This window comes from Phasianus colchicus, chromosome 2 (assembly GCF_987193195.1).
Source record: "Phasianus colchicus chromosome 2, bPhaCol1.hap1.1, whole genome shotgun sequence".
NCBI classification, from domain to species: Eukaryota; Metazoa; Chordata; class Aves; order Galliformes; family Phasianidae; genus Phasianus; species Phasianus colchicus.
The window spans coordinates 21,619,491-21,630,631 of NC_143437.1; the positions used below are offsets into that span (position 1 = coordinate 21,619,491).

Consider the following 11,141-nt stretch of genomic DNA (forward strand, 5'->3'; position numbering starts at 1 on the left):
CATCTCTCCCACCCCTTACAAAGCCATACCAGCACAATCTAATATTTTCAGAAGCGTCCTTTGAGTCCAGACAAATTCACAGGGTGCCAGGCAGTCTAGATGCAAGTTGAGAGCTAACTGACTTCTTCATAAAAGGGATTATAAAGACAGAGTTGTATCAAGGCCGCATTGCTTAATGTTATGTGTTCCTATGGATAATTTATGCTCTCCTTCCTAAGCCCAGCCAGACATTTTTATTCTCTCATGTATTGCATTGATGCTGACAGTAAATCTCCATAATAGTCCTCCCTCCATAACAGAAATACTCATTAATATGCTCCAGCTGCTTTAGGACACTTTCACGTGAATTTATGAATATTCATCATTTCTACCTAGTGCTCTACTTCTTCGTGTCCAGCCACCACTCTCATGAAGTCAGGCTGCCAGAGGTCTTGTAATGCTTTCATTAGCCTGAGCCTTCACGATATGAAATAAACAATATGTTCAGCATCAATAAATCACAACTCTGGTAACAGTCTCAGCTTCCAAGAGTTGGTAGAAATGGATAGTGTAGCATCTTGCCAGATCCACTTGCAAATACAAACCTCGCTTTGTCAGCAGGCTCCTGTCTTATTTCAAAAGCAAGTGAAGGATCCTACACACATCCTGTGCCAGGCCTACTCCTGTCCATTATGTCAAGGAGCAAACCAATGCAGGCTTAGCAGCTAATACTGTGCAAGTCTAATGGAAGAGAAAGGAAGACAACTATGCCTGGCAAACCAGCAGGCCATTTCCAGAGGCCCTCACTGTAGCTCTCCTGAAGTCCTGACCACCACAAAGTAGATTGCTCAGAAGTCATTGCAACAAGGAGAGAAGCCAAACATGAGTACCCAAACCCACAAACATTAAAGGCAGATAAAAGGAGGAAATGAGACCACTTAGAAGAGGATCCAAAGCCCTGATTACGTCTCCACACTGATTCACCTTAAGGAAAAAGCACCATCCTCGTAAGGCAGGCTATCATCAAGCCCAAGAGAACACAGCCATTTAAAGTAGTGAGCTTATCTCACCCTTCACTTCCCTGGATAAAAGTAATGGGACAACTTTAAAAATGAGTGGCCAGCTTGAAAACTGGCTTAAGTGTCTGTAAACCCATTCATCATTCAAAGCACAAGATTTCTTCTAAACAAGTTCCACCAGTACAGTAAAATTACATAGAGAAAGGAAATGAGAAAGATTGTTGTCAGCAAGATGAAAACTTGAAGTCTGGAGCTGTGATTGGAAGAGAAATTTACAGCAACACACTATTAGTAACAGACAGCTGAGGAGAGCTAGACGGGACAACCTACAGGAGTCATTACATTCTGCTTGTCTAAATTTTGCCCTATAAAAAAGGCACAAAGTTGTCAACACCACCTCCCACCCCAATCTGCCAAGTTACTGGGTCCTTTCAAAGATCTGTCATAATCGGGATACAGCTCTTACTTGCAAGAGGTCCCAACTCTGTTGCTACACTCCCTGCACACGTTTTTATTCGTATTGTGCAACTCACTGTCATCCACACCAGGTGGAAGGAATGACAAGATGATCAGCAAAGGGAGAACCAAGACCGTGACTTGAGCTATTCCCTGCGATCCTCAAAGGTGAAATAACTGAGCCCAAGACAACATTAAAATTTCTGCAGCAATGTGCACAGTTGATCTCTTCCTATCATTAGCAATGGTATTATAGTGATTACAGTGCAAACCAGAATATCAAGATTTACATAGTTTCCATAAAAACAGCCCAGCCCTCCCAACCCCACATCAACAAACAAGAATCGAATTTTTCCAACCCTGCACATTCAAGCTTGGCCAGCTGCAGCATGGATACTGAGCAAGTTCAGCTCTCCCCCCTTGCTGGCTTGCTATGGGTCCTTGTCCCAGGAGGCAGCAAGCTGGGACTCTCCTTGCAAAGGCAGTGACACACAGCCATGGCTGTGCCAGGGCAGACAGTGACACTAGAGACCTCCCACACCACTACATTGCTTTGCATCAGCTGAGTGCCTTCAGTATTTATGGGGGAGCATGACAGTATACCACCTCCAAAGACACTTACCCACTTAGAGGTCTGGATTTTCTGATCTCGAAGAACTGAGTTCCCGTGTGATTGTATCTGAAGTTTGTATGTTAAGGAAAGCAACTTAAAAAGACAAACAATAAAATCACAATTTATGACATATTAATCAGCATGAGGTGGAGGATTGAGCAAAAAGGTCACTTGTCTAACATGACACATTTGGCATTTGGGAGATGTGAATTCTCTTTTCCTCTAGCTCCCATTTGCCACTGGGTTGCATTTGAAAAAAAATGAGTTATAGTTTGAAAAAAGTCTCCCTTTCAAACAAAAGCCCAAACCAACCAGCATAATTCATTGTTTCAAAGAACTAATTTCCTTTGTAAGTTTTAACTCAGTCAGCCTATAAATCAACTGCATGGCAATACATCTATTTACTCTTAGGAAATATAAATCATTCCCTAAAATACACAATGCACTTAAAATGGAACTAGCCAGCTAAGTGCAACTCAAGAACAAAAGTTAACACCACGAGCACATGAGAGCTCACCATGAAGGATGCCAGAGGACAGCCACCCACCAAGCAAACCCCAGCATAGTACAACCAGCACTGCTGTTGGCTGTGTGACCATGGCTATGCAAATCTTCAGTTTGCATCAGGATGCTCAGAACAGACTTTAGTTAGAGCTCAGAGACCTCCAGGAAAAAAAGAAGAAAAAAAAAAACCTTTCCTTCTCTCCCACCCACCTTTGAAACTTAATTCATGAGGCCCTTTCACAGAGTGCTCTGAAAACATACAGCCTCCTTCAGCCCTCAAAGGAAGCCAGGATCCTGCTCCCTAGTCCCGGCACACTTTGAAGCCTTTTTGAACACAGAGCCAAACCCGACCTCTGAGACTTGTTCCTCCTCCATAGCAAAGTGCAGCATTTCAAAACCACTGGAGGAAAAGATGGTGGTTTTTGAGCTGTGTGACATGGCCTCCCCTTCAGTGCAGCCCTCTTCCCTGTAGCTCTCTCTGCCTAAGGGGGGCTGCACAGCAGTGCCTGCCCTGCAGCTGCTGCCTGGGCTTTGATCCCAACCTCTGCCCTGCTATTTTTGGATGCTCCTCCAGCTGCCACCCAGATCCCTTTCTAATCCTTACCAGGACTTCACGTTCATTCCTCATCTTCACTGCTTCCCCCAGAGCGCGCACACACACACAAAGGGAGAGTTTAGAGAAAAAGCAAACAGAAAAGAGCAGCCAAGTCAGCATCCAGGCCAGCAGCTGCTTCCCCCAGCATTATCTGTCAGAGCAGCAGGGAGGCCAGGTTGATGCTTGCTGCTCCAAAGAAACCTCCAAGCATTTGGAACATGTGGAAAGGGCACTTCCTTCTTACCCCTCTCTTAATACAGCTGTCCCAGGGGCAGGCTGCAGGGCTAGAACACAGATGCATGCTCCAAGACCACCTTCCCTCCCTCCCACAGCTCCTGCTTTGCTGCAGCTCATTACACTCCTCAGAAAAGGCTCAAGAAGTCTGTAGCAGTGCTGAGAGGTGTCCCCTCACCCCCAATGATCCCCTTGTGACCAGGCTCCAGCAAACCCTGCTAACCCATGAGGCAGTGCTGCATGCTGGACACATCAGCCTTCTTTGCAAGAGTGCACACTGTGCAGAGGATACTGCAGCATCTTCATGTAGGTCTGTATTGCCTGCAGCCATTCTGGGATGGACATGGAGAGCTTGTAATTGGGCACTGGTGGAACCGAGGGCTGGGCACAGAGAGAAGAGGAAGAGGTCAGACAGCTACCACTCCCCACAGGAGGCTGTTACTCAGACAGATGCAAGCACTTAACGCCGCCGTGCAGCATTGCAGCACACGACTCCCACCTGAGTGAGCTTGGGCACAGGACAAAGCCATCCTGCTTGTGACAGGGACTGCCCACACCCCACAGCGTGGGGACAGGACAGGACCTGTGCCTGTGCAGCCTGCACACACAGGCTCCTCACAGAAACACAATCCCAGCACTTGCCAGGCAGGGATTGGTAGGGCCAAAAGGCCATCTGAGGGCACCAGATAGTTAATGGTATTAAGACACTTAAAAGATAGAGACTGTACCATAATGGGATTTTTTCAGAAATCCCCTAAGGCATCAGCTGGTGCCAAAGCACCATCAGAAGCCAGGCCCTCAATCCACATCTAATCCCCACAACTATGTGGCTCCTCAGCCCGCAGCAACGTGGGGAAGGGGCAGCTCCTTGTCATCATCCTACCACAGGGGCAAGGCTGCAAAACAAGGGGTCAGCATCTATAAAAATAGGTGGAGCCTCCATCCCATGGAACTGGCTGCTCAGGCTCCCACCTCCGCTCTGAGTGAGCTGCTCACTGTTTGCTTTGTGACAAGCACCTCCCAAGGAGACCGGCACCCACATTCAGCTCGCTACTACTGTCAGACAGTACACAGACCTTGGAAAAGGGATAGGAAGAGACTCACACTACTGACACACAAAAATGTGTTTTAAGTGGGAAGCAGACAGACAGCTGGGGCTCCAGTGTGCTGCTAGCATCCTCAGTGCAGCGAGAGATATGGTAACCACGCAGACAGCTCTGCTGCCACAACAAGTCACAAGTGGGGATGGTGAGCATTTCTTAGTACAAATTTCCAGGCATACGCTCTTCATTAGAGGTAGTTCTTCAGTTTCACAAGTTCCTTCCACCCCCAACCCCTTTGGCTTGGATGAATCACTGAGACAGGGCTCAAGTTTCAGGAGCAGAAATAGTTAAAAAAAAAAAAAAAAGTGAACGAAGGTTTCCAGATGTAACAGCTGCTGCTCTCACTCCCATACAGACCATCCTGTAAGATAAAAGCCTGCCTGCACTGCACATACACAGCACACTGAGGCAGTGGGGCGGCCCTCACCCAAACTACAGGAGCTCAACTGCTGAAGAGCCTTAAGGCCCCCAGCTGCTGGGACCCACAGCCCTCACTGCACACAGTGCAGGCATCCCAACTATCAGGGCTGGGCTGGCCTGGGCCAGGCCCCGAGCTTTTGGTGCTGAAACCTTCCATGTCAATGTCTCTCACACGTGTGTGAAGTACACGTGGAACAAGATCACCAGAGCACCATAAGAGCTTGCAGCACAAAGGGCTCTGGACTGCTCTGCATCTTGGGCCAGTCCCAGGCACAAATGTGGCTATGCAGGCAGCAGGCCCACATCGGTCACACCACAGCCAGGCAAGCTGATCTGGGCCAGCTGTGTCCTGGGTCAGTGGGCAGAGCTCCATCTGCCCAGAGCTCAATCCCTGCACATTTCTGAGCAGCGTGCAGCTCCTGCTTAACGCCACTGGAAGCACAAAGGACCGAGCACACCCCAGAAGGTGCTGTATACTCTCAGGGACCAGGCAGCATGAAAAATTCCAGTTCCTGGCTTCCTAACCACAGATTCATCCCTGGTTTCCAGAAGTACCCACAGAGATGGGGCACAGACAGTGGTGGGAAACGAGAGGGGACAGAAGAAGGGCTGCAGCTCCCATCCCTATTCTTATCTACCTGCAGGGAGCCCCCTCCGTTCCTCTGGTCACACTTTACACCAGGCTCAAGCCAGGGAAACTCCTGCCGGGACTGTCATTATGTCACAGCATTTGCTGCCTGGCATTGTCCTACTCCTCAAAGCACACCCCTGCAGAGGACCGGTCCCAGCCCGCCAGCAGGGCAGCAGCCAGCGCTGTGCGTACAAGTGGGATGTCAGGGCTGCCGAGCAGACACAGCGCTGCGGATCGCGCGTTTATAAAGCAAGTGGGATTCGGGAGCAGAGCGATGGGAGACCTCGACCCTGCGTCGCTATTCTAAGCAGCGACGCCTGCACAGACCGCACGGCCGCTGCAGCGCGAGGGCTGCTGATCCGAACGGCGCAGCGCGGCCAGCGACCGCCCGGTGCCCGGAACGCCAGGTCCCGACTCGCTGCGGGCAGCCCGCGTGGAAACGCCTTCCCTCGCCTCACCGCAGCCCATTAAGGAGCAGGAGGCCGCCGTGCGCAGATCGAGCGCTCCGTTACCCAGCGCGGACAAAGCCGGCGGACTCGATCCTGGGGCTCGCCATTCATTCCGGTCCGCACGCACCGTCCCGCCGGCCCAGGGCCCACCCTCTCCGGCCACCGGGCGCCGAGGCCAGCTCGGCAGCAGGCACGGACCCGCGGCGGGTCGCAGGAGGTCCGCGCGGCCCCTTCCCACCGCCCCGCAGCCTTACCCGGGCCAGGCAGGCGGCGCTGCGGATGGCGGCGGCCACGGCGCTGCCGTCGGGGTGCACCCGCTCCACGTGCCCCCACATCCGCTCCCAGGTCTGCCCGTCCAGCGGGAAGCCGCTCTTGTTGACGAGGAACAGCACCCCGCCGTCCCGCTGCTCCTCCTCCTCCGAGCCGCCGCCGCTGCCGCCCGCCGCCCGCGGCTGAGCGCTCCGGGAGCGGCCCCCGCCCTTGGCCGCAGCCGACACCCGGCGGGGGCCGCCGCCGCCCGCCGCTCCCGTCATGGCCCCGCCGCCATGCCCCGGGCGGGGGGCGACCGGGCCCCGCCGCCCCCCTCCGTCAATAGAGATGGGTTTAAACGTGCGTTCGCGCGCGCCGAGGCCCCGGCCCTAACGGCAGGTACCCGCCCCCCGCGCGACACCCCGAGTCCCACGGCCCGGGCGCCCCGGCCCGGCCCCGGCCGCTCTGCGGGTTCGCCGCTCCATGCCGCCCCGCCGTTACCACGCTACGGGCCTGCCGCCCGCCTTCAGCGCGCTCCTATTGGCGGCCGCAACAAAGAGGGGCGGGGCTAGAAGGCGGGCGGGGAAACAATTGGCGGAGACGCTGCCCGGCACGGCCGCGACGACGGCGCCCCCCGGCGGTCCGGGTACCGCGCCCGGGGGCTGTGACACGACTGACACCCGAGCCACCCCCCCCCCAAGGCTGCCTCACCCCGTGGCCCTTCAGAGAGCCGTGCCCAACCCCGGACTGCGCCCCTCACTAGCTGCCTAATAGCAGAAATCCCACGTGTCAACTAGCCCAGTAGGTGGCGCCAAGTGAGCGAGGAGAGCTGCCCCCTCAGCCACCCAGAGGCTGGGGTGAGTCCTGCCGTGCCCTGGCCTCTCCGTGAAGGCTCTCAGCGGCGCTGGGTGTACGCCAGCCTTCTGCTGACGGCCCCCAGCAAGAGCTGGCGTCCCCTGTGAGGGCTGTGAGCCCTGCCAGCCACCTTCTGTCAGCGTCCCAGCTGGAGGCTGGTGTCAGGAAGACTGGAGAAGGGCTGTCAGCCAGAGCCAAACGAGACCCTGCCTACCAGGGGCACCCACGCCTCAGAGCAGCTCGGAGGGCACTGCGGTCCCCTCTTCAAGTAACAGGGCTGAGCGGCACCCTTAACCTGTGGTCTTTTTCCTAACGCGGAGCTTGGTGCCACCGCAGATGTTTTCTGGGTCAAATGAACTAATTTGATCATTAAGTCATGCAAGAAGGTTCTAACCTTCATTATTTCCAATTGCAGACTCATTCACACACAGCATTCAGAACACCCTGCAGTGCAATTACACAACCAGCAGAAGGAAAATTAATGGCTCTTAATTGCACTGTAGCAGCAAGATGATATTAGGATCAGCACTGCTTCCTGGAAGCTTTCCCACAAGCTTCCCCAAATTAAGAAAAGGGGGAGCTGCTCTCTCTGCTAAGAACAACGTGGACCCCTGCACCCACAAAGCCCATTGCAGTTGCTGGGGGAGGAATGGTCAGGTGCTGGACAGGCTGCATAGGGAGGTGGAGTCACCCTCACTGGAAGTGCTCAAGAAACATTTAGATGTTGTACTAAGGGACATGGGTTAGGGTTAGTAGTGGTAGATGGACAGTTGGACTAGATAATCCTGGAAGTTATTTCCAAACTTGGTGATTCTATGATTCTGTGGAAACAAAAGAATGTGGGTCTGAAAAGTTTGCCTGACGTAAGTGCATGATGGATGTGCAACATTGAGTCCGTTTCCTGAAAAAAATCACTTGGTGCCTGAAAAGGAAAATCAGACTCATTTGTTTGGGCTTTTTGTCCTGACCTGGAAATCACACTGGAATGGGATTTGCTTAGTAATGAACTGCAAGGTTAAATGGTGATAAGAATGTCACCATGGTAATATGTTAATGGCAAGGTTGCAGGAGTGGTTTGCGTAACCACTAAGAGCGATAACTTTATGTATAAATCAATGTGATCATAAAAGCTGGCAGAATAAAAATGTAAAGTAGACTTTAAAAAAAAAAAAAAGCTATGAAAGGAAGACTTGAGAGTATGCTGCTTTAGAGCACTCCCCCAAACAACCCTTTCTGGAAACTCTTAACTGTTTGTTTTGCACTGCTCCAGCACAGCACAACAGCATCAAACTGCTTCAGCTTTAGCAATGAAGAACATCAGCAATGCCTTCTGATTTCCACCTGACCAGGTCCAGGACCTCCCGAACTAATTCTACCACAACACATCATTAGTGCTAATTTAGTTGGGTTTGTTTAATGAGGCTCCACTTGATCTCAGTCTAATACAACATGCAAGGTTTCCAGCACCGGAAACCAAAGCGGCAGGAAAAGCCAACACATCAGGACTAGCACGTAAATCCACCCCAACATGCTCCCCAAAAATCTTTCCTAGCCCTGCCAATAGCAGCGCAGCCCTGCCCACCCTGTTCCCATTAGGGTCACCTTGCTGACTGACAGCTAGTAGCACCAGGTACAATGGAGATCTCTGTTACTGAGCAGTACCCCACCATGTCCTGGCCAGCCTGCATTGCTGTCTTGCTCCAAGGCTTCACTCCCAGTCTGGGGAAATGTCTGCATTAACGCAACTTGTTGTGAAGGTCTCACTTGCCAGCATATCACATGATTCACTCTCTACAAGATCTGCTCGTAAAAAACAAGGAAACACAGTGGTAACCTTCCATAAGTCTATAAAAGCCATCTTTTTTGACTGCTCACTTCCTCCATAACCTTCAGGTGCAGGGTGAACCACTCCACACCATCACATTGCTCAGGGGAACTGCATAATAGCAGCACCGGTAGCAAAGAAAGGTAGCTGCTAAAAAAAGGACCTGCTTCTCTGACACAAGATCACTTCCATCTCTTCAGCAATTGGCAGCATCCCAGTCCTTATCACAAGAGAACTGGAGTAGTTGAGCAGAGGTGAGAGCTGGGACCGTCTCCCTGCCAAAGTAAGCCTCTGTGTTTGAGTACTGAGTCACTGTTTCCTGTACCAGGGGAGAAGTGGATGCCATTCAAACACTGCCTGCTCAAGATCAGGAGTACTTGAGAGTGTACTGAGAAAGTGATCAAGTTTAGCAATAAAACTTGTCATAAGCCCAGCAGCTTCAAGTGTTTGGACCGAGGTTCTCTGTGAAATCTGCAAAGAAAGAAGTGTGTGATTCACTGTTTTCACTCCACAATATGACAAAATATCACCGCAACACATATGATTTCATCAAGCAGCTTTTGATCTGGAACAGCACTTCAAGTTTCATTGGATGCCAGTGCTCTGCAGATTAAAACTCCTCCTCCTCAAGAAAGCAATGACTGAACAGTAGACAAAACACTGCAGAAGTGCCTGCAGATGAGGGTAAAGTTCAAATACTGTGGTCAATTTCAAAACTTAAAGCTCTTAAAGGAAATACAGTCATTTGGAGCAAAATGATTTTTTTTCATTCATCTACATGATACCCCATCATGTGAATCATACTCATTTTGCAACTCTAGCAAGATCCTCACAGTCCATGGCGGAGATGAAGTATGTTGGAGCAAAGTCACCCCAGGCTCTTCTGGATCTCCGTATCTCCACTGTCAGCTGTCAGGGCTGGGAGGCCTTGTCATGCTAAGCCCCTGAGGGCTCCTCCACCCTTTTGATACTTTTTTTGAGCAAATATAAGAGGAGAAAGTGTGGAAGCTTTAGACTTTAAGCATTAGCTTCCACATGAATTGTAGGCTTTTAGGAATAGACCCCTAAGTGAATTTCAGCTGCACTCTAGGAGCACAAGATATACAAACTGAAGTGCACGAAGCTGGTTAATAAGCCAAGGGCAAGCCATTCTCACCCCAGCGGGTTTCTTCCTGCACCTGGAAGCAAAATTAGCTGATGAATTATTCTGAGGAAAACAAGCTATTTTCCAAGGAAATAAAGGAGAATATCAGTATGTACAAGCATAGAAAGGGCAGCATAACATTTTAATGCCTTCTACCCTCGATACCAGAATCAGTAAAAGAATAAGGAACACGTGTGGTCCAGTCCCTATGATCCAACAACTTCAGGACTCTCCCCTCTGATTAAAAATCAGCACCCTAGAGGCTAACTGCTGACGTTACCTGATATTCAGCAGGCACTATCTCACAAATCAGAAACCATGTCTAAACATTGCCCACATTTCACCTTTTTTACTGATATGACTGCTGAAGTACTTTATTATACAAAGTCCAGGATATTATTGTTTTGACTTCTGAAAGATGTTGTCTAAGCAAAGATAGAAATACTGATTCAGAGCAAGGTCAAATGAGGTAAGTCCACTGTCAAAGGCAGAAAGGAGGAAATCCAGCAAGCTCTAAGAAGCCTTCTTAGCATAGGAAACAGAGTATTCATTACCTGTGCATTTTAACTTTGCAAAATCCAGTTTCTGAAAGTGTATCCCACTTGTTAGTTTTGGATACATACAGCACCCCTCAGTTATAGAAACAAAGAAAGCGTTTTCTCTGGAGAACAGCTTTGACTCACAGTCAGGATGCCTTCACATCTCCCACATACCTGGTGAGTTTTCTTTTCTTTCAAGAAAAACCAAGTGTCTGCCAGAGAATGAACTTTAGGGTAATAATAATTTGCTCTGATTGTTCCCTTCCAGCTGTGGGAACGTTTAAATTGCAACACTAAGTGGCAATATAAGCCTACAGCTTTTGTAGAGGTACTTTCATAGAGGAATACAGTCCTAACCAAATACGAGCGAAAATTAGCAGTGACTTACCACTCAAGGCTGGTGCATCTGATGCTCTGCACGAACTGTAGCCTCCTTCTAGGATTAATCTCTTATGAGAAAGTAGCTCAGAGCTGTGTGGAGAAGGAAGGTGAAAGTTAAAATCACTTTCTTACAGTGACTCTACTT

At 50.3% G+C, this 11,141-nt stretch overlaps 1 protein-coding gene across 2 annotated transcripts in view; it reads right to left on the reverse strand.

The window, feature by feature from the left end:
• Positions 1–11,089, reverse strand: part of VASH2 (vasohibin 2) — a 28,330-nt gene extending 17,241 nt beyond the window's left edge. The window contains exons 1-3 of one of the 2 annotated variants that reach the window (XM_090135062.1): positions 11,004–11,089; positions 3,693–3,781; positions 2,077–2,133 (exon numbers count right to left, since the gene is read on the reverse strand). In XM_090135062.1, coding sequence (XP_089991188.1) covers positions 2,077–2,133; positions 3,693–3,745 — 110 coding nt within the window. In that variant the 5' untranslated portion in view covers positions 3,746–3,781; positions 11,004–11,089. Of the gene's footprint in view, positions 1–2,076; positions 2,134–3,692; positions 3,782–6,257; positions 6,718–11,003 lie in introns of those variants that run through there. The other variant, XM_031595675.2, reaches the window with a different exon arrangement.
• Between the last annotated feature and the right edge of the window lie 52 nt (positions 11,090–11,141).